The sequence below is a fragment of the Artemia franciscana genome, unplaced genomic scaffold, assembly GCF_032884065.1.
Source record: "Artemia franciscana unplaced genomic scaffold, ASM3288406v1 PGA_scaffold_74, whole genome shotgun sequence".
NCBI lineage: Eukaryota > Metazoa > Arthropoda > Branchiopoda > Anostraca > Artemiidae > Artemia > Artemia franciscana.
The window spans coordinates 1,632,516-1,654,761 of NW_027062709.1; the positions used below are offsets into that span (position 1 = coordinate 1,632,516).

General features: G+C 33.3%; 1 protein-coding gene across 1 annotated transcript in view; it reads right to left on the reverse strand.

Annotated features, from left to right (window-relative positions):
* Window positions 1–22,246, reverse strand: part of LOC136042175 (exportin-2-like) — a 77,846-nt gene that overhangs the window by 40,953 nt on the left and 14,647 nt on the right. The window contains exons 4-9 of the mRNA XM_065727107.1: window positions 20,446–20,792; window positions 18,710–19,030; window positions 16,784–16,924; window positions 11,875–12,064; window positions 7,176–7,421; window positions 698–1,006 (exon numbers count right to left, since the gene is read on the reverse strand). Coding sequence (XP_065583179.1) covers window positions 698–1,006; window positions 7,176–7,421; window positions 11,875–12,064; window positions 16,784–16,924; window positions 18,710–19,030; window positions 20,446–20,792 — 1,554 coding nt within the window. The remainder of the gene's footprint in view (window positions 1–697; window positions 1,007–7,175; window positions 7,422–11,874; window positions 12,065–16,783; window positions 16,925–18,709; window positions 19,031–20,445; window positions 20,793–22,246) is intronic.

Here is a 22,246-nt window from a genome sequence, read left to right on the forward strand (position 1 = left end):
CCCCCCCCCCCCCATAGACTCTTATCTTGATGGGAAGTTCAGCTTAGCTGACCCTGTTATATCTGGTAGAACAGCAATATATACAAATATATACAACTAAGCAATATATACAACCATTTGCTTAACCCCTCCCCAAAATATTTTTTCTGACTCGTAAAAACGAAGCAAAACAAATTTCTTATGCCTTTTTAAAGAAATTTTTGTGTGTAGATCTTCCCCCACCCCCCCACCCCAAAAAAAATCCTTGTGCAAAAAAAAATAAACGGAAAAAAATCCTGGACACTGCCCTGATCAACTCATACGGCTTGTTCATTAGTAATCTTGATTCAATATTTTTGTTCATTCATTAAGTTTGACACACAAAGTACAAGGAAACGGCTTTTTCATCAATAATCTTGATTCAATATTTTTGTTGATTCAATAAGTCTGACACAATTAATTTTAGTTCAAATTAATCTCAGTAGTACAGTTTCTAAACGAAAAAAACGAAAAGTACAGTTTCTAAACGAAAAATTCAATATTTTTGTTAGACGATGGAAAATCTTTTGAGTTGCCTAAGATTTTATTTCTCTTTTAGTATTTCAAATACTTTTTTGGCGCGTCTATACAAGTATCTACTATTATGAAAATAAAAGAGCGTGTAGTAGTACAATTAATGGAGGTGTATGCGAATACGAAATGCATAATTGTGTCTTACCTTGAACATCTTGTGTAAGAACCTCTTGAAATACAGGAAAAAGGAGATCTTCAAAAGCAGCAACCGCAGCAGGAGTCACTTTGCAGACAATGCTTATAGCCACACTCAGAGATTCAAATATATAATGATTGTAAACAGGTTTGCTTGGACTTTTCACTGCCAGTTTCAACCTCTCAATCAGTTGAGTCACAACTGGTGTTAAATACGGAACAGCTTGTTCGCGGAGCGCCAGGAGACTTTTCATCAGGGTGCGCATAAGATGATCATTTTCTCCCGATCCAGGTAGTGAGAAGGCAAGTAGAAGATTGCCTACAAAGAAATAGCATTTAAAGTTTTTATTCAGAATTTTAAAAGTTTAGACCTCTTTGAATTTCGAACAGTTCATTGACGAATAAATGCACAAAAACCGATACAAACTGTCATATCCCTTTAATGAATCCTTTTTATAATATGGGGTCATTAACTTGTTACATTATGTTTGTTTATGAATTTATCGGAAGTCAATTTTTATTAAATATCTAATACTTTATTCTTAAAATAAAAAGCTGTAAAGAGACTATTAGATATTTGACCATCAGCACATGGTGATGGGAAAAAAGCAATAAAAACACTACTACAACTACTACTAAAAACTCACCAAGCCACCTGAGGCCAACACAGATACGCACACTCCTCCTCCATCCTTAACTATTCAAAGCCCCCCTCTTTACACCCTCCCACGAAGTTCCCATTTCCTTCAAATCTTTCTTTATGACATCTTTCTTTATGACATCCTCCCACCCCAACCACGGAAGACCTGTTTTGTTTAGCCCTAGACGGCTGGCCGAAAAGGACAATTTTTAGCAATCTGTCACCCTTCACCCGCAGAAAGTGCCCAGGCCATCTCAACCTTTCTCTCATTATAGCCATAGAAAGCGGGACTGAACCACACCTTTCGTACAGCCTAATGTCTGAAATACGGTCAGTCAGCTGGGTACCTAGAACAATCCATAGACAATATCTCTGGAAAACATCTAGCAAATCTTCATCTGCTTTTCAGAGTACCTATGCTTCAGAGACATATTTGACTACTGTCACCACAGTAGCTTCCAATATTCTAACCTTTGTTTGCAGACTTATCTTCTTATTCTTCCGAACTTCTTTAAATTGTGAAAAAACTCCCTGGGCCTTGGCTATTCTACTTTGAACATCTTCACTGCTCCAACCGTCTTTACTAATAATACTACCAAGGTAAGTGAAACTTTCCACCTGATCAATTTTTTCGTTGACCAACCGTTACCTTTTCATCTTCACTTATTCCTAGCCTTTGCGACTTTTTCTTCTTAAGATTAGATTTTAAACCTATTTTAACATCCTGGACTCGCAAAACCTCTAAAAATTCATTGATTCTGCCAAATTTAATGTAGGATGCTAAAATCATAAGCATAATCTAAGTCCAGATAAATGTTTATTCCTCATTTAATTCCGTGGTCTCACATTGCCTTCCCTGTACTTCTTAAGACATAAACCATTAAACTAATCCATATAAAGGGGGATAGAACACAACCCTGCTTAACTCCTGAGTTAATACGAAACCAGCTACTAACCTCATTTCCTACCTTCACCGCAGCAGTGTTATTCTAGTATATAGAACTAATCACTTTAATGTATTTGTCTGGTATGCCATACAAGGATAAAAACCTTTGCTAAAACTCTTCTATCAACAACAAAAAATGCAAAAAAAAAACTACAAAAATAAAATACAAAGAGCTAAAACGATGTAAAGTAGCGACACGTAGATGTTCTATTGCGAGAATAATTATTGGATTTCAGGATATTAGATCAGGTTTCTTAAGAATAGTTAAATATTAGGGGAGCCATCTTGATGTTACAAAAAACCTATAAGAGCCTTAAAAGAAAAAGATCTAACACATCCCTAACATCACGGCGTAAAACTATCTAAAATTTAATGTTCTCTGCGGAAATTAGTGAATTATTACAGTGTTTCAACGCAAGACAGCTTTGGTGACATCAACGATAGCTGAGCTTCAGTTTTATATACCATATCTATTACAATTTTGACTTCGGTGTGCATTCTTTTCTCTTTAGATAGAAGAATATGTAGAAGAGGATAGATCTCCCATTTATCAGCAAATCTAGATCGATCTCTAAGAAAAAGTTTAAGGAATATCAAGAGTCTTGGTCGGTGAATAAACCTAAAACTAACGAATCCAATGACATACGTATCTTGTTTTTTTGATGCAAAGATTTAAGATTGTCACAAAATTGTACGTTTCACAGGGAGCATAAACCAGTGAAAATGAAATCACATTTCCTTAACTGGTTAAGCGAAAATTTACACAACCATATCTCTAGGAATCAACGGATCGTTAATTTCTGAATTTTTACGGGCAAAAGCCATCGTCAAATTTAACTAATTAGTTTTGGTTTATATTTTCACGGTTCAAGGTGGCAACACTGACAAAAATGTGGTTCGATTCTAAAAACTTCATAAGTTTGAAGTAGCCAAAAGAAAAATCTTATAAAATTGCGGTTTTCAGCGGGGAAACCGCAGGGCAAGACAAAGTGGGGAACCCCTTTTTAAATAAAGAAAAAATTACATTATTTTTCATCCATCTTCAAATACACACAATATAGTTTATAAATCGTTAATTATAGTTGTATAGTTGTCTTACACTCCCTTCAACTCCCACACTCCCTCACCTCTTATAGTTGTGGGCCTTGAAATAAAAAAATGAAGGCAAAGAGATTCATATCAGGTCACGAATAAATAAAGGCACAAATATAGCAAATAGAAAATGGCTTCATTGTCAGCCCTGCGATTGATAATATTACATAATTATAATATAATAATATAGATATACTATTAATTGTATATAATAATATAATACGTTATTACATAAATATATTATAATAACATAGTATATATTGTTACTTCACTGCTAGGCAAATTATGCGGTGCAGAAAAAGCTGAGAGATACATGGTTTCCACTTGATAAAACGCGTTTCCAGATATATCAGATACGTTGTTTCCAGTTTAGTTGCGTCTCCAAAACGATGCAACCGGAGGCAACCGAGATCCGCAATATTCGAAACAGAATTTTCAGGGAATAGAACATTGTCAAAGAAGGATACTGCAAATTTGACCAGATATTTGGTTTCTGCTTGGTATCCACGATATATTACCAAGGTTTTCATCCGGTAAAAAAGTCACTAGTGATTTTCTGGTTGATTTAGTGATTTTCTTTAATAATCCAGCGATTTATATGAACATTTAGTGTTTTTTGTTTAGGGAATATAGAAAACCACAAGAAATAGTAATAAATCACTAGGGGTGGCAACCCTGTATATTGCGAGTTGCAAACAAGAGTTTAAAGAATAAATAACAGAGACAACTTTCATAATATCCTGTCGCAGAGCAATTATTTCTACATCGGATCCGAAAAAATAACCTCTTTTATGTCGCAATGCAATTTTTTGCATTTAAGAAATATTGGCTGGGGCCAAAACACATTTTGTATATTTTCAGGACAAGGTAAACAGTCCTTATGCAAACGTATAAAAGGTAAATTTTAAAAGAAGATAAAGAAGGAATACTAGACTCAATCGAGGCAAACCAGCTACTGAAGATATTAACAATAATTTAATCATTTCTACATTCAGCAACATTTTCCTCCTTGAAAATAATCACAAAATTCAGCTCTTATTATAAACGGCTATAACAGAATTTCTTTATTTAAATCTGAAAGTAGTTTTTAAGCTTTTACTAATCAATCCCATTTATTCTGAATTTTAATAACAAGTTGATAAATGCTAAAAATATTTTATTTTGGAGAGAATTGCAACAAATCTGCGGTAAAAGGCGTAGTTGCTGGTTTAACCATTTAACTGAATTCAAAAGTGAAATGCGTCATTTTTTTTTTTTTTTTTTTTTTTTTTTTTTTTTTTTTTTTTTTTTTTTTTTTTTTTTTTTTTTTTTTTTTTTTTTTTTTAGTGCTCATTCAATTCAATGTGTTTGAACAATAAATGAGGAAAAACATATAAAAAAATTGTAAGCCTATTTAGACATCTATTTAGCCTGTAAGGCAACACAAAGTTTTTAGGAGCCTGACTAAAATAAAATGGAAATTCCAGCATAACCAAGTCTTATTTAATGAACCATCCATGGAAATAGAGCCAATTTGTTGAATAATACCATAAGAAGGGACTCCCATATAGAAGGACGAACATGGGGAATTGAAAATGCAGACATCGTAAATCTACCCTATTAACTAAGCTCCAAATTTTAAAAAAAAGAAAAGTGTTCCTTCTCTGTAAAAAAAAACAAACAATATAATCTTTGAAAAAGATTATCTAATGCTACATCTAATGCGGCAGCCATTATCCACTCTACATTCTTGAATACTTTTTTGAATTAACGACAAGTACAATCAATTAGTGTATATCAATCAATATACAAGAAACAAAACTTCCTTTCTTTTCTTTTGCATATTGCGATCAATGATCACAGGCTAATTATTCAGTATATGAGGGGGGATATCCCTTCTTCCATCGTCGCTATTTATCAATCTAAAAAAGTTTCCAATGTCTTGGGAAAAAAGGGGTGTGGGAGGGGGGCTAGTTGCCCTCTAATCTTTTTAGTCACTTAGAAAGGAATTGGAACTTTTGATTTCCGATCAAAAGAGCCCTCTCACGATCTTCTAGGATCATTGGCTCGATACCATCGTCCCTAGGAAAAAAAACATAAAATTCCATATTTTTATAGAAACGAACTTGAAACGTCTACAATATGTGTATATGTCTACAGTATGGATTCTCTGATTTGTTAAATCTGGCGGTCTGATTTTCATTAATATTGCTCAACTTTTTGGGAGCGTTTCCCTCTTTTCGAAAATAGGGTAAATTTTCTCAAACTTGTTACTTTTGATGTACTTTTGGTAACATTTGACTTAAATAACTTTATATATTTGGATCATAAATAATTCAATTTGTTTATGCATCTAATGTTTTTTAAGTCCTGTTTTGTAGAGTTTTGGTTACTATGGGGCAGAGTTGCTCTTTACTTACACTTCAACGAACTGTTTGATGCATAGAATCAATTGCAGCCTCTGTCTGTCTGTCCTGTACGCATTGCTACATGGTTCATCCGATCACCAAGAAACTTTAAGATGTTAATTACACTCTTGCCAAGGTTTTAAGGTACAAAATCCCCCAACACCAGGCCCGCTTAATACTCTTTGCGCATAATGAAATTACAGATCCCCGAAAAAAACACCTGACGGTTGCTTCCGGTCACATTATTTACATTTTCCAAATTCACATGAATTTGTAAATAATGACGAAGACCACACTGCCTTTCCATAATATAACAACAAAAGCGAGAATAATGAGGACTTTTTTCCCAAGACAGTGAATCAACAAAACCTATTTGAATATTTTAAAAAAATGGATTTTTAACTGAGAATTTTTATTGTAAGTGTTTTATTGTTTTTTATTTTTTCTTTGCTGAAGACGGCCCTTAGATATAGGGCCGAAATATTCAAATAGGTTTTGTTGATTCACTGTCTTGGGAAAAAAGTCCTCATAATTTTCGCTTTTGTTGTTACTCATGAATTTGGTTTTTATATAGTTTTCCGACTTTATGCCTATGCAATCAAAACTTATAAATTTGGTAACTTTATTAAATATAAGACAAACGACAACTTTACTCGAGTCTTGGCTTAATCTATTGTGGAAACCATGAACATTGTAAAAAACCATTGTTTTTATTTATTGATTCAGTGTATTATCATATTTTCAGATTTACGGGCTCGATTCCCCGGTGAAGGGGAATTGTCGGGGGAGAACCAATTTTGCGTAGGGGTGATTTTCCACATGGGGAGGGGACAACTTTCCGGGGAAGAAATATCCGTAGGAGAAATTTCCCGTGGTTGTGGGGGGATTCTTATATACTTTTAAATTTAAAAAACGATCCTTGTTAAAACGTGGGGAAAATATTCTGCGGGTAGGGAAGGTGATTTTCTACGGTAGAAAATATACTAAGTGATAAATTTTCCGATGGGGGGCGTCTTGAGTTTTTTTTTCTTTCACATGCGCGACGGGTAGGCTAGTCATAAAATAAAGAAAAGAACCGGAATTGTAAATTCATCTTGACTTACACTAACCAAGTAACGTTGCCTGCATAATCTAAGAAATCAAGGTTAACCCCAAATCCACATAAAACTGATCTGAAAGACTCCAGAAGAAAAGGAAACAAAAAGAAAGGACAAAGAAGAAAAACAGAAAAGAAATAAAAGACTGAATTGACACAATACCTGCAAACAAGGAGTAATATAGGAATCTTGCCACTAATATTAGTCTAAATGTCTCCCTCCCCCCTCCGTCAAGAAGTTTGTTAAGAATGTTTGTTCTACCTTTTCAAGATTTGATCCTGAAAAACTGAAAATCTTGAAAAAGGTCAAACTAATATCCTTCTTACTTAAAAGAGACTCTGCAAAAGGTGAAAGCTCCTCCTTTTGGATAACTGGTTTCTTCGTATCTGCTGTTTCCATGCTCAGTATTTTATCCAGAGCAATGGCTGCATATGAGTGGATAACTTGACTAGAAGCAGTTAAAAGGTTGATGAGACAGGGGATGGAGGCCAAAAGCTCCCCATGGCCAAGTTGGCTTCTAAAAGTCATCACATATTTGATAGCATCTGCTTTAAGAACGGGAAGTTCATTCACTGAAATGAAAATTATGAAGGTTAATTTTCTCACAAGACAAACTGGAGAAGAGAAAAAGTATTTGCAAGGGTTTGCATAAATATGAGACTCTTCCACAAATTCTGGAATTTGACTTTCGGTTTTAAGTAGAAGCATAAATCATTGTAAAAGTGAACTAGGAAATAATTGAAAGTTCCAACTGATATTCGATAATCATAATTCTGATGGTTATTGATATTGAGCAGATACGTTATTTAACTACAGTTGGCCTAATATTATTTCAAATTTTAGAAAATACCAAATAGTACTTCTTCTTAAAAATTAATTTAAATTTCGATTAATCGGATTTATAATAAAGTTATTTAACAATAATAATAAATTGATTAATTAAATTAATTTAATTACTTAGTTAATAGCCTAATAAATTAGTAAGAAAGCTAAAATAATATAATTAATAATAAAGATTAACTAAACTTAGATCAGCCATTTTTTCTTTAATTGAGTAGTCACAATATTGAATTATGGGTAGTCCACATATTATTTTCAAATTTTAGAGAATTACAAACAACAATTCTTCTTAAAAATCAAGTTAAATTTAGATAAATTGGTGACAAAGCTATTTAGTAATAATAATAACTAATCAACTGGTTAAATTATCTTACTTTATTTAATTATTTACTTAATTAATAACAAATTGATTATAAAATTAAGACAATTAATAATAAAGAATAACTGAATTCAGTCTTTATTGCAACAGTCATTTTTTAAAGAAGAAAAGAAACATTATATAAGTACAGGTAACCAACTATTATCGTCAACATTTTAGAGCCTAACAAATAATTACTCTTCTTAAAATTAGTATAGATTTATGTTATTTAAATTAACAGTGCTGACTAAGAAATAAAAACAATAATTAGTTTAATAATTTAAATTAAATAATTACATAAAAAAAATTGTAATACAGTTAATTTGTTAGTCAGATTTATAATAAATTGATTTATAAAAAATTAAATTATTGAAGTAAATTACTATTGAAAAGAGTAGTCTCATTACTGAAATAATAAAAAAAAACAAGTTTTTTTAACTGAAAGTAAGGAGTAACATTAAAACTTAAAACGAACAGAAATTACTCCGTATATGAAAAAAAGGGCTTTTCCTCCTCAACACCCCGCTCTTTACGCTAAAGTTTGACTCTTTCTAATTCATTTCTAATTTAATTTCTGAACGTTGTTGAATTAATGCACGTTTTGATTTCGGCTCTCCGCACATTAATAATTAGAACGAAATTTGCGTAATAATTTTTTAATATTAGTATACATCAATATAACAATAATGTAATTTATCCACAATATAATTTATACATAATAATATAATTTATGCATAACGATTTTTAATAATTTTAGAAAGTTATAAGCAAAAAAATATATTGATGCTACAGTGAGCACAACTGAAAGGGGGGAGCGGATGAATTTGGCTTCTGAACAGCTTAAGTCTTCAAGATATTCTAACCGTAAAGGAATCTGAGTGGGCACAACTCCACTCTTATATACGAGCATTTTTTTTAGTTTGCCTATTCATTTTTTTTTCATTTGTTGAGTAATAGCATTTTCTGTTTGTTTTAAGTTTGGCTACATTATTCATTTGATTTCTGTTCGTTTAAAGTTCCAACCATTCATTCATAGTAGTATCTGTTTGTTTTGACATCTTGCATTATAAGACTATTTATTGTCACTTTTTTTAGTGTTTTTAAACCCAAAATAAATATTAAATTTATTAGGTGTTTATTATCTTCGAAGAAACTTTTCTGGGAAAAGTTTTTCCCAAAAGAGCAGAGAAAAAAAATTATTCTTTTCTCTACTAAAATTTGCAAAGATCATCAAAACTTTATTGCTGAACATGCAAGCATAGACGCCGTTCAGAGAGACGCACAGAAGTAGACGATGCCATCTATATTCTATATACTTCGGACAAGAACTCAAGACATGTCCCTAAAAGATTAGCTACAAAAGATTGCTTTATTCTGAATAAGTTTCTAGTCTTCTCAGCGCTATCGCCGCCTAGCACAGTAGTTCTTTCTCTAAAAGCATTTTCTAATTAAAGAAAAAGTTATCCTAGCATTCATTTTTTTTCTCTCAATATTGGTAGGCAATTTAGAACATTGGTTAGAAACATAAGCAAAAGTGAAGTGACTTTTACATAAAATTTAAGTAAGAGTTTGATAACTCGAATTTGTAATAGCAAAAGATTAATAAACCTTCCAAGAATGTATCTACAATCCAAACCATCGCCCAAGGAGGAACTTCAGAGACTTCATCCCTTTCTCGATTTCCGGGTTTTGAAACATTCTAAAGAAAATCTTCCTCCCCGTGATGTTATAACTCCTTTAGGATTACATGCACCTTTTCTTTACTCAAAACAAAAATATAAAAAAACTACTATTTTAGCGACGAGTCGCCTTCACTGTGACAGTCAGATTTTGACATGTGACATGTGACATTTTGACATGTGATTTTCACTGTGACAGCCAGATTTTGAGTCCAAATTGAAGTTTTTTTTCTAGAGTTAAGAGCTATGTTCGAACAATTGTTCATGCCTAACAAGCAGGAAAGTAATGGAGTTATGAGCATGAAAGCACTTTTCCACTCCTTAACCTCGGCTCGCAATTACTTCCTAAGGCTGCACTCACCTGGCAAAAAAATTTACCAAGTTTGCGACAAAACAGTAGTCTCGGCATGAGATGATAGGGGTATGAACTTGAATATACCTTCCCGTGCCCTGATTTGCATAGTAGATGTACTATTCAATATGAGAGCTTTTGTCTAATAATGCGCAAAATATACTTTGCAACTATCCATATTTATTAATGAGCTTCTCATATTAATTTCCCCAGATTTGGCATTTTAAACTTCCCGAAACAAAAACTTTCTCAATATTTTTTTTTCAATAACAATAGCATAATCTATGAATCAGTCCTTGGAAAAAAATTGGTAGCGTTAAGCAAAAGCTCTGCAAACTACATCTTTCTAATTTGGCAGTCGAACTAAAAAAAAAAAGTAAAGCATATAAGACCTAGTAAATATGTCCTTAAGTATGAAATTGAGAAAGCTATTCAAGGTCCTAATAACATTTCAATATTAAGCAACTGTTCAAAACTGAAAAGCTTAAATTAAGTTTCAGATCGAATTGCAATGCGATTTTTAAACACTAGAAAATATTGTTGCATGATTCGATCCGCGTTAAAACTGTAAAACGAATACATTAATAATTTGGTCACGAAATATATGTGGCTTAAAATGTTTTGCAGGGCATTATTAATCCTCCCGCTTCATTCTCTACTTATTTAATACTTTGGAAATCTATGGTCAGAGAATATTTAGAATACTTAAACAATAAATTAGGGTGGAGGAGGAATATGCGCAGTTGTGTTGGTACTCCAGTAGCGGCTTGGTACAGTATTGACTTCTAAGTAGTAGTAGCATTATAGAGTAAATCTTGACCCTTGTGAATTTGTTTTCTTTAACAAGAAATTAAACTTCATAAAGCTCTTTTGTTGAAAAGCCTTAGTTGAACTTTTGTTGAAGAGAACCTTTGTTGTGAGAACCTTTGTTGAAGAACCATAATATTGAAACTTCATAAAGCTATTCTATATGAAAAAAGCACTATCTATTTAAGCGGTCATTCCGGAAAAGCTAAATATTTATTTCTTAAAGAAAAGTTTGAATAACTGCAAAAGAAAAAATAATAATATGATATAAGTTCATAATACCATGATATGATGCGGTGCCATAATACCATAATATGATATAAGTCCATGATATAAAACAAAAAATCGGGTAAAGGAAAAGCGGTATTTTTGATGGGCCTGAGATGATAAAACACGAGAAAAAATAAATAAAATGAAAGCTTGGCTAATTGTCAAATATTCAAGTTTCCCAGAGCCGTAATAAACGATCTTATATTTGATTAAATAGTAAAAAGCAACATTAAAACTTAAATTGAACAGAAATTATTACGTATAGGAGGGAGTTCACTCCCTCGTCAATACATGCTCTTTACGATAAAGTTCGAATTTTGTTCCAATTCTTTACCAATGAAATCTGAATCATAAAGGCCATCTAATTACAATAGATAGCTCTTTTGAAAGCAATAAAAGAAACTTTAGCGTAAAGAGCGAGGTATGGACGAGGGGGCGAACCCCTTCATATACGTAATAATTCCGTTCAAGTTCGTTTCAAGTTCCTTACAAGTAACTCCTTACTTACAGTTTGTTACCACGAACTGTTTGACAAATCTCACCCTTATGCCTATCTTCTAGTCCCAGCATGTTTAGTGCATGATTTTACGATTCCTTAAAACTACTATAGTCACAAAAATTGATTTGAAGACGTCATCTCAAGTCAGTTCAACATCAAAATTAAATGAAATACACAAACAGATAAAAAAAAACATATGTACACTCGCACAGTAACATACCATTTGTGCTTCTCAAATCAGGCACTATGTTTTGATGAAAGAAATCTGACAAGTTGACCAAGGGGTTTGTCTGAGTCGTACCGTATTTCTGCGTAGCCCCCTTCGACGCCAATGCAATGACCAAGTAGATGGCAGCATCTTTGTTTCGCCAGTTCTTCTCTGGGTCCGCAGCATAGCTTGCTAGCATGGTCTGAAAGAAAACACAACTAGACACAAAAAAGAAAATGCTTGATAAAAAAAATGGATCACTAACATAATATTGAATAAGAAATTTCGAAATGTAAACAAAAATGTTTTTAATACATTGATAAAACTGGATCAAACCACATTTTTTTACATATTATTTTTATATACGGCCATTCAAACGAGCATTTTGGACCTTTTCGGGTCCATTTTAAGATGGAGGAATGTACCAAAAATATATATATATATATATTCTTGTACGTTAGGGTTCACTTGACTAATGGACTTCGGGCATAAATTTCAGTTTTTTCATAAATAGAGAGTTTGTCAAGTTTTTTACAGGAAAATGATATTAGCTTGGGAGCAGTTTAATTTTGATCAGTTCTTTCTTGACCTTACAAGAATCAGATTGACATTTGCTACAATAAAACGACAGTTTAAGTCAAGCGAATATCGGGTTTCTGTGATTTTTTGAAGTTAAATTCTGAGCCAGGAGAAAACCAGCCAGGAGAAAAATTTCTTTTCTGAAATTACGACACCAGATTCGGAACCGTCGACGTGACAGCATTGTTTTACAAAAAGGTCTTAAAAGCATTTACCTCTTACTAAATGAAAACCATTTCATAGTATATCTGAAAGCTCTCAACTCATAGATAAAAAACACTCATAATTATAAAGATTTTTTTCAAAGTTTTATACCAGAACCATAGTAACTATACAGCAAACGAAACAAAAAAGGTAAAGGGATTAAAAAAAAAAAAAACATATATATACAGGTGCTAGAAAATAAGACACAGTTTAAGTGTTTTAACTTTCTAGCTCTTCTTGTTCTCTTAGGAACTTGAATGTCGGAAGATGCTACAATTATGCAGCTAGTCTATACAACTATATAGATAGGGGTATTAGAAGGGGATATATTAGAGGCATAGGTGCATTAAAAGGGGGAGAGGGATTGGTGAACCGCCCTAAAAATTTGAGGGAAGGGATTAAGCGTCAAAATATCTTTTCAGTCAAGAACTTTTTCAATACCAGACGTGACAGAAAAGACACACGACGTGGAGGTGGAGTAGGCATCTATTGCCGTGAAGACTCGCCATGCAGACAACTTAATAACCCTTCAGATTCCTGTCATGAAACAATCTGGCTGTGGTGCAGGCCGAGAGGGTTACCAAAAACTTACTCGTGTATCATTCTAGCAGCAGTATACTATCCCGAAGGTGCTCGCAACAGACGTGAATTAGTGACGTTTCTGCAGCATCAAGTTGACAACTTTCGGAAACAATTCAGTAATGCAGCTTTTATCATAGCTGGAGACTTTAACTTAACCGACAAAAAGTAGATTTCACGTGTGTTGGATCTAAAACAAGTGGTCGATGTTCCCACTCATGAAAGTGGAAGCATACTAGACCTCATACTAACGAATCTTGAGGTGTTTTATGAACCACCAGTTTCCCTCGGACCACTCGCTAAGTCAGACCACAACGTTCTCTGGTGGAAATCAAAGAGCAGAAATAATATACCAAAACCAAAAAAGGTTAAAATAGTTTATAGACCTCTCAGTGAAAGCTCCATCCAAACATTTGGCAGGTGGATCGCTAACTTTGACTTTGATCCAATTTGTGATATAACAAATATTGATGAAAAGGTCGAGACATTATACTCGATTCTGCAGCAAATATACAATGAATTTTTTCCAGTTAAGAACGCACGATATGTGAGACGGATAAGCCGTGGTTAGATACTAATATAAAAAAAAAAATGATCAAAGAACGATGTAAACTCCATGCTGTAGGAGACACACTGAATGCAAACAAAGTAAAAAATAAAATCGTCTCAGCCCTCCGAGCTTCCAGAAAAAGATATGTACGGGACAAAATAGCACCACTCCTTAAGTCAGATTCTCATAAGTGGCATGACGCAGTAAAACGGCTTAGTGGGAAAAAGAAAGGAAACGAAATACGGATCAATAACCCAGACGGTAGTCTGATAAAAGCCTCGGAAGTCAACGAATTCTTTACTCAGATTTGCACTACCCACCCAACCGTAAGTGATGAACAAATGTGTGACATCATTAACAGCAATAGTTCTGATGAAATCGTTGAGGTGTCAGAAATGGCAGTTCACTATGCAATTGGACGACTACGTAACAACTGTGCCACATACCCAGGTGAACTCCCCGTGAAATTACTGAAAGAGTACTCACCCTTCTTAGCCAAGCCAATTACATCAGTGATAAACTAATGTTTCTCAGATCAATCATTTCCGAAGATGTGGAAAGCTGCATATGTCCGTGTTATACCGAAAGTCAAGACACCCAAGTCATGTGACCAACTGAGACCAATATCGATAACTCCTAACTTAGCAAAAGTAGCTGAGGGTTTTATTTACCATTCTTTGTTAGAACAAATTGCTCCTGCGATCGATCCGTACCAATATGGTTGCATACGAGGCAGTAGCACTTCAATATATCTCGTGCGAATGTATCACCTAATCGTCCAGTGGTTAGACACTTCTAAAAGTACTGCAGACTTATTTCTGGCGGACTACCGAAAAGCATTCAACCTTATCAAACACAAGACTGCATTAACTAATCTGAAAGAAATGGGAGCTAAAACACAAATACTACTATTAGTAAGAGAATTTTTACAAGGGAGATGGCAATCAGTTTACCCTTTGTTTGTAGAAGATACCTGCTCTGAGTGGTCAGAATTAACCTGTGGATGCCCCCAAGGAACGAAATTAGCTGCTCTTTTATTTCTTGCCGTTATCAACCCTATCCTTGCAGAATTTGAAGAGCGTTTCAAGTTTGTTGATGATTTATCTGCACTTCTCAAATATATAGTAGAAAATGCAGTGACAAAGCAGCAGTATGACCCGACATTCTTCACAGACTTCATCAACCAGTGTAAGTCGAATAGTCTACAAGTGAATGAACAAAAATCAAAAGTTTTACGTTTTAATCCACTCAAGCGAGATATCATTATCTCAGATGCTCTGTTTCCAATTGTTTCCTCTGCAACAATCCTAGGCGTAACATTTACAAGTGACTGCTCGTTTAAGCTGCATGTAGACAATATTGTGCACAAGGGTCACTATTCAATCCAGAGTTTAACAAGTATGCGCAGGTTAGGCTTCTCTGATCGTCAGCTCCTTCTGGCGTATACAACCTACATCAGGCCTTTCCTCGAGTATTGCTGTCCTGTTTGGGGCCCCCAAACTCAGAACATAGCTTACATGACAGATGAACTAGAACATGTCCAAAAACGCGCTACTAGAATAATACTAGGACCCAGGTTCAGCAGCTACGAAAGTGCCCTTGAGCTCTTGAATTTGCCCACCTTATTCAACCGAAGACATGAGCTGATATTGAAATTTGGGAAATCACTATTAACAAACGAGAAACACCGATCCATACTTCCATCTTCCGCATCAATCAGCAGATATACTAGGCATTACAACAAACTAGAGCCAGTCAAGTGCCGTATGAACAGATTCGCAAACTCCTTTGTACCATATTTTGTAAGAGCATTTATCAAGTGTTAATTGTAATTTTGCGATTGTAAAAATAGCATAATTTAGCGTTCATTTTTGAGTGCTACGATAGCTATTTAAATAAACGAATACGAATACGAATACGAAAAGAAGCAGAGTAAATTTTGCTAGTAGAGTGGAATGAATTTCTAAAATTCACCTATAGTTCCATGCATGTAGCACCCATACAATTAAAAATGAATAAATTTGAAACATTAGAAACTCTATTTGAATGCTAGCTGGTATGGTAAAGGTGCACGATCAGGGTTCCTTCTAAAGGGGCTGAACTGTGTTTCCCTCCGTCAACGTGAGCAATGCCATTTCATCAATTGAAGGTACACCCTAAATCCCTGGTGTACAGTCTAAATCCCTGCAATATTGAATTACAATATTGTGTAACCGTTATTGTGTAATATTATTGTGTACAATACTGGGTAATTACAATATTATGTAAACTGGTTTGCAGTTTACAAGTGAATACACTTTGAATCCAACATATTTGCTAATATCAAAATTTGACTCTTATTACTGACATTGGGTGATATTACTAATACAATATCCAGCCCTTACGCCCCCCCCCCCCAAGATAGATATTATATCGTCTATTACTACTAATAGTGCCAACAACGCATCGCAGCACCGTATATAAAGTAAAATATAAAGCAAAATAGCAACAGTGTTGCATGGCGGAAGGTTTAGACCTGGAATCACCTTCTAAAAACTTGAAATCGTTGACCACTCAATTGTTAAAACAGATTAATGCTAAGATTTAATAGTAATACTACATTAACTACTAAAATGTCGATTTTCTTTCAGCTTTTTTGCGCTGCCTTGACGTCTAAATTAATCAATTAACTGTGTCGTGTTTTCCCCTAGTACCTTTTTCATACTAAGAAAATACCCCCTCATTATTTGGCAAATAAGATTTTATTAATTATTTAACCTGATTTTTAATTTATTTTTTTATTTTGTTTGCATTATCTTGAAGGAGATTACTTATTAGTTTTACTGTTTTATTTATAATTTTGTTTCATTTTTCTTTAATAATCTTTAACGACATAGTTCACAAAGATATTTTATTCTATCTAACGAGAGAGAAGTTCGTTGAGCTAAATTTTTACTCATTTATTTAAGCCGCTTTTTTTTAATCAGAAATACATAAAGTACTATAAACGAAATTATAAAAAAAATATACCTGTATGTAAGTTCCAAAAACCTGTGTCATTTTGGTCTCAAAGAACTTGGACAGGGCCCTGACTAAATCGCAGGCAGCTCGCCTTCTCGTATCCACATCGCTACCTTCAACATCCCGCCTAATATATTCTTCTGGATTATCCTAAAAGTAAAAATTAATAATAAAGATAAGAATTATTTTATTAATAATGGCTGCCAAACAAAAAGAAAGAAAAAAGAGCAGTAGCTTTAAGTTGAGGTTTAATCATCGAAGAAGCTTTGCAAAAAAAATACATTGGTGTTTTTTACATAAAATATACCTTTTTTACATTGCTTTATAAAATATTATTTTTATATAAATATAATTTTTTGCACACGCAATTTATTTGCGACTTAGAATTAATATCTTTTATTATCTTTAACGAGATTAGTCATGTATTTAAAAAAATATTTGACTTTATTTCGGCTCATCTTTGGTTATTTTTTTTTACTAATATAAATAAAAGAAGAATTTAATAGAAAAGAGCTATATAGGCAGCAACAAAAATCTAAAGTAGCAATTGAAAATTCAATATCAACAAGTTCAGATATAGAAAATTATTAAGGAATAAGGATGAATAAGTAAAATGATGCACAAAATATTGCACAAAGGAATTACGAGACATTTCTGGTGCTGATGTAAAGTTTGCTTGAATTTACAGCATCTATTATATTCTGCGGTTTTAAAATCAAAACAAAATAATACAGATAAAAATATAAGATAAAGCTTCTAAATAAAATAAAATTTATTTAGAAATACAAGTTTCTAGATAAAAATTATCTAGCAATTAATATAGTAAGGATTGGCTGTAGCAATACGACCCTGAAAAGTTACAGAAGATACATAATACTAATTGCACTCTATAAGATGTTATTTTAAGCTTTAATCCATAACTATTAAAAGAGATAAGATTCAAGTAGCTAAAGAAGTTAATATACATATTGCTTTCTGATCCCATCTTATACCATGTTCATCTTCGGCGATGGGGAGGTGGGATATATTGTTTATGAGTCAACCTATCATTTGCTTCCGATGCAAAATAAACAAAAGTTCAAATATGGATAATTAAGGGGAGTAGTAAATTCGAAAAAAAATACTAGATATTTCGGTCACATATGCAGTGACCGTCATCACTAGTAACAATAATACAACTGATGACGGTCACTGCATATGCGACCAAAATGTCTAGTATTTTTTGTGAAATTTATCACTGTCTATTAAAAGGATTTTATCCTATTTGAACTTTTATTTATCGTCATGGATAATCAGTGAGGTTTTCGAAATTATCTATGCTTCCGATGCAATTTAGGATACAATTTTTTTTTTCTTTATAACGAGGTTCAAATTTCCTTTACAATGAGGTTTTCCCATATACTTGAAGGCAAGAAACCCTGAGTCCATGCAATTATAAGTAAAAATGTGTGACAATCATATAGTAACTATTCCTTATTCTAGTAACTATTCTAGTAATTATTCTATTAAGTTAAATATTCTATTAATTAATTATTCTAGTAAAGAGTAGCTGAAGCAGAATGATTCCGATAATTTAGGAAATTTTATTAAGGGAATTTTAATTAAACATCACTAATAAGGCTTTATAAAATCACGTTTCACATTTAATTCGTAACAATGCAAACGATTGAAAAAGATAAGGTTCAATTGGCTACAAAATCAATGAAAGACCTTCAAATCCCTCCCTCGGGTCCATAACCAAAGTGTGGATCTTGCAAAACTTTTTTGGCGTAGCCCACTAAGGGTTGCAGCAACAATTCACGTTACCTGGGCAACATATATCTTATTTCAATATGGGAATGGGCGGAACTGTTTTATTTTTAACTATTTTAGCATGAATGAAAGTAGCACAACAGTTTGCTCCCAAAATTAAATAAGAAGAGCCCAAATACTTACCTCAAACAATTCTTCATCGGTTAGCCTAAACTCCATATTTGGTAAAATTACACGCTTGCATATACCATCTAGGACATCTGGCGCTTCAAATAAATTTCTATTTGGGTCTTTACTGGCAACACAGGATAGAAAATTGATAGCATTGCTAATTAACAAGTCAAATTTTGGAGCTTTCCCTGTCGTAGTTAAGAGATTCCAAACAGACGTAACAAATTCGCCCAAATATGGCTGAAGATCTTCACCGTATTTTGAAGCAAACATTTGGGCTATTGAGCAAATGACTGTCTTCATTTCTTCCAAAATTCCTGGTTCTTCCTCATTCTGAAAATAAATGAAAATGTATATAAATTCCAAGTGTGTTTGCGCTAAATAAATTCCCATACAATAATAATTCAATGGTAATATCAATTGAAACTTCTATAGAAAGGGCTTGAAAAAACAATCAGATTTTTGAAATAATAATATTAAATTTAACATCCTTAAAAAAAAATAGAATAAAATTTTTTGCCATTATTCTTTTATTTTGTCTAGTAGACGTACAGTTTATATCAAATAGTGAGCACGTCATATAGCACTAAACGAAAGCTAAAATAACGTTGACTGTAAAAGGTAAGAGATGATGCCCGACTTCATGATGATGATGCCCAAATTCAGAGTTATTATTAGAATATAAATAGAATGGGAAACAAAGAAAATAAGTAAAATGAAATAAATATCCCAGGCATGTATTGAATAAACTTACCAAAATAATAAATATCATCATACAGTGAATAAATAAAACCTCCAACTGTCAAAACAGTTTGAAAAAAAAGAATCATCGCTATTGTGCTATTTTTTTAAGATGGTGTATACCTTAAATCAAATGGTAAAACAACTTATTTTACCATTATGTAGATTGAAATTATATTGACAGCAAGACGAGAAGGGATCATGCCCCGACTCGAAGGAAAGTACAAATTTTGTCTATTCTGGTGTTATTACAAACGTGGACGTAAAAAAGCAACCCCATTTCTAAAAAAAAAATCTTTATTATATATGTCTATATTGTTGGGCTCCTAGAATATTCATTTGTTACAGGAAGGGAAAACGTACACACACAAAAATATTGATACATATTTTTTCTTATAGAACATCTTTTTTTTTATTTCTTACTGATAAAATTTATTAGACCACACTGCCTTTGCATGTAGAATCGAAACGAAAATGTATTAAAAGCGGGTAAATTTGTTAATAAGAATATGAAAAACATAAACTTTAAATGCAACAACAATGATAAAATTTTAAATACTTTGGCTTTACATGCAGAAGAAAAGAAAAACAACGAAAAAAAAACAGCAAAGAAACTAAAATAAACAAAATAAAGATACTTTTGAAATATTAATCGAGTTAAAAAGTTAAATTATCTTTATTCAAAGATAGAACCGCATTTTTAGTTGCCTACAACCACATTATTTTTGCATAAGATGGCAAACTATAGTAAAGCCCTAAATGTTTTTTGAGCTTCTTTTAATTAGTCAAGATATGCTGCAGAGGAGCAAAAAAACATAGAGGCATTGCCGACGCAGTACATTTTTACGGTTTTGGTACAATTTAGAGGTCCTTGTATAATGTGATACATTGGTACAGGAAGGAGGGTAACAGGAGGGAGGGTACAGGAGGGGAGGGAGGTATATATTGGTATAGGAGGTTACCATGACGCAGCCTTTAGTCCGGTAGCCACTAATCTAGATACATACATCAGTATTAAGAAGAGGAACGTCCTCTGTAAGAAGTTGCAATAGCGCCCTCATCCATCTTTCCATATTGTCTTCAAAATATTCAGGAACATCTTGGGAAGTCAGCGCTTCAAAGATTTCACAGCAGAGCTTCAGGGATCCAAAAATAACTTTCAATGCTTCTTTGTTATCTTTGTGTACAACTGTCAAGTCTTTAGTTGCAAAAAAAAGTTCTGTAAAGGGATGAGCAAAATTGGCCATTACATATTTGATTTCCATCCAAAGCTTGTCTGATCGATTTTCAAATCGATAGCGGGCAAATAAAGTGTTGGCAGTTTGTAGAACACCGTTAATTATGTTAAAATCACCTGAAAAAGAACCAAGAAATCAGGCTAGAAAAGAATTATCAGGGTGGAGAATATTCTACTACTTAGATGATCAATTCTGTTTTTTATTATTATTATTATTTAGAGGAGCTGACCAAGACATATCCAATTTTTCCCAGAGCTTATCTGATTAATTTTCAAATCGTGAACGAGCAAAAAAAAATGTTGGCAGTTGGCGGAACACTTTTAATTATATTAAAATCACCTGGAAAAAAAAACAATAAATAAGGCTCAAGACAGACAATCAGAGTGGAAATATTCTGTAATTTACATCGTTAATTCTGTTTCTAATTATTTGGAAGACCTGGAAATGACATATTTGATTTCCGCCCAGAGCTTATCTGATCATTTTTTCAGGAGGGAAGGTAAACTGAATTGCAACACACCATCAGTATGCAAGTTGTCAAAAGGGCATATCAGCAATACCTTAGGAACACTTTTGAGTGTAAACTTACATGGCTTGTTGTGGGGGATATTGAACTAACCAAAAGACAATTTTTGCATAATAATACTATTGCTTCTACTCCTACGACTACAATTACTGTTACTATTATTACTACGACTACTACTATTACTACTGCTACTAAAGCTAAGACTACTCCTATTAACTCTACTGCTACTGCTCCTACTACTACAGCTGCTAGTGCTACTACTACTGCTACTATACCTTAGAGTATTAAGGAGAAAATTTTTAGCAACAGTGGAACTATATTAAAATAAATCGACACACACAATACCCTCATCGTTTGTCAAGATGACGTTTGATTTTCATCTATTTCTTTTTATTCTTTTTAGGGAGGGGATTTAATCAACAATGGGGATGATATACCTCTTATTGCCAAGTCATGTAAACATCATTATCTAATGACGAAGACCACACTACCTTTCCACAATATAAATACAGAAGAGAGAATAATGAGGACTTTTTTTTCCCAAGACAGTGAAGGAACAAGACCTATTTGAATATTTGAGGGCGTATTAGCAATGCTTCAGGCCAGATTGATGGTATTAAGTCGAAAATTTCGTCCTGTATTGAAGGCGATATTGAAAAAAAAAATAAAAGGTGCTATGTGCATACTCCTACTAATGGTACTACAACTGTTGCTACTACACATGATAAGGATATTAAGGTGAAGCTTTCAAGGAATATTTAGGCAGATATTGAACTAAATCAAAACGAACGATGATCATGTAGTGTGTCAAAAGGATGAAAAAGCAATATCGCAATAACAGCTTACATAATTAGGTTAGACCATTAAAGAAAGCTGTAGGGGATCTTAAACTAGCCAGAAGACACTATGTGCATGCTTTTAATACTACTTCTACGGTGCAAGAGCGTTTTGAGCCTCCGAAGTGGGACACAGCGAAAAAAAAGTTGTAGAGCCTATTTTGTAGTCATGATCATCGACCGGTCAAAGCCATCTAGGCTTGCAAAA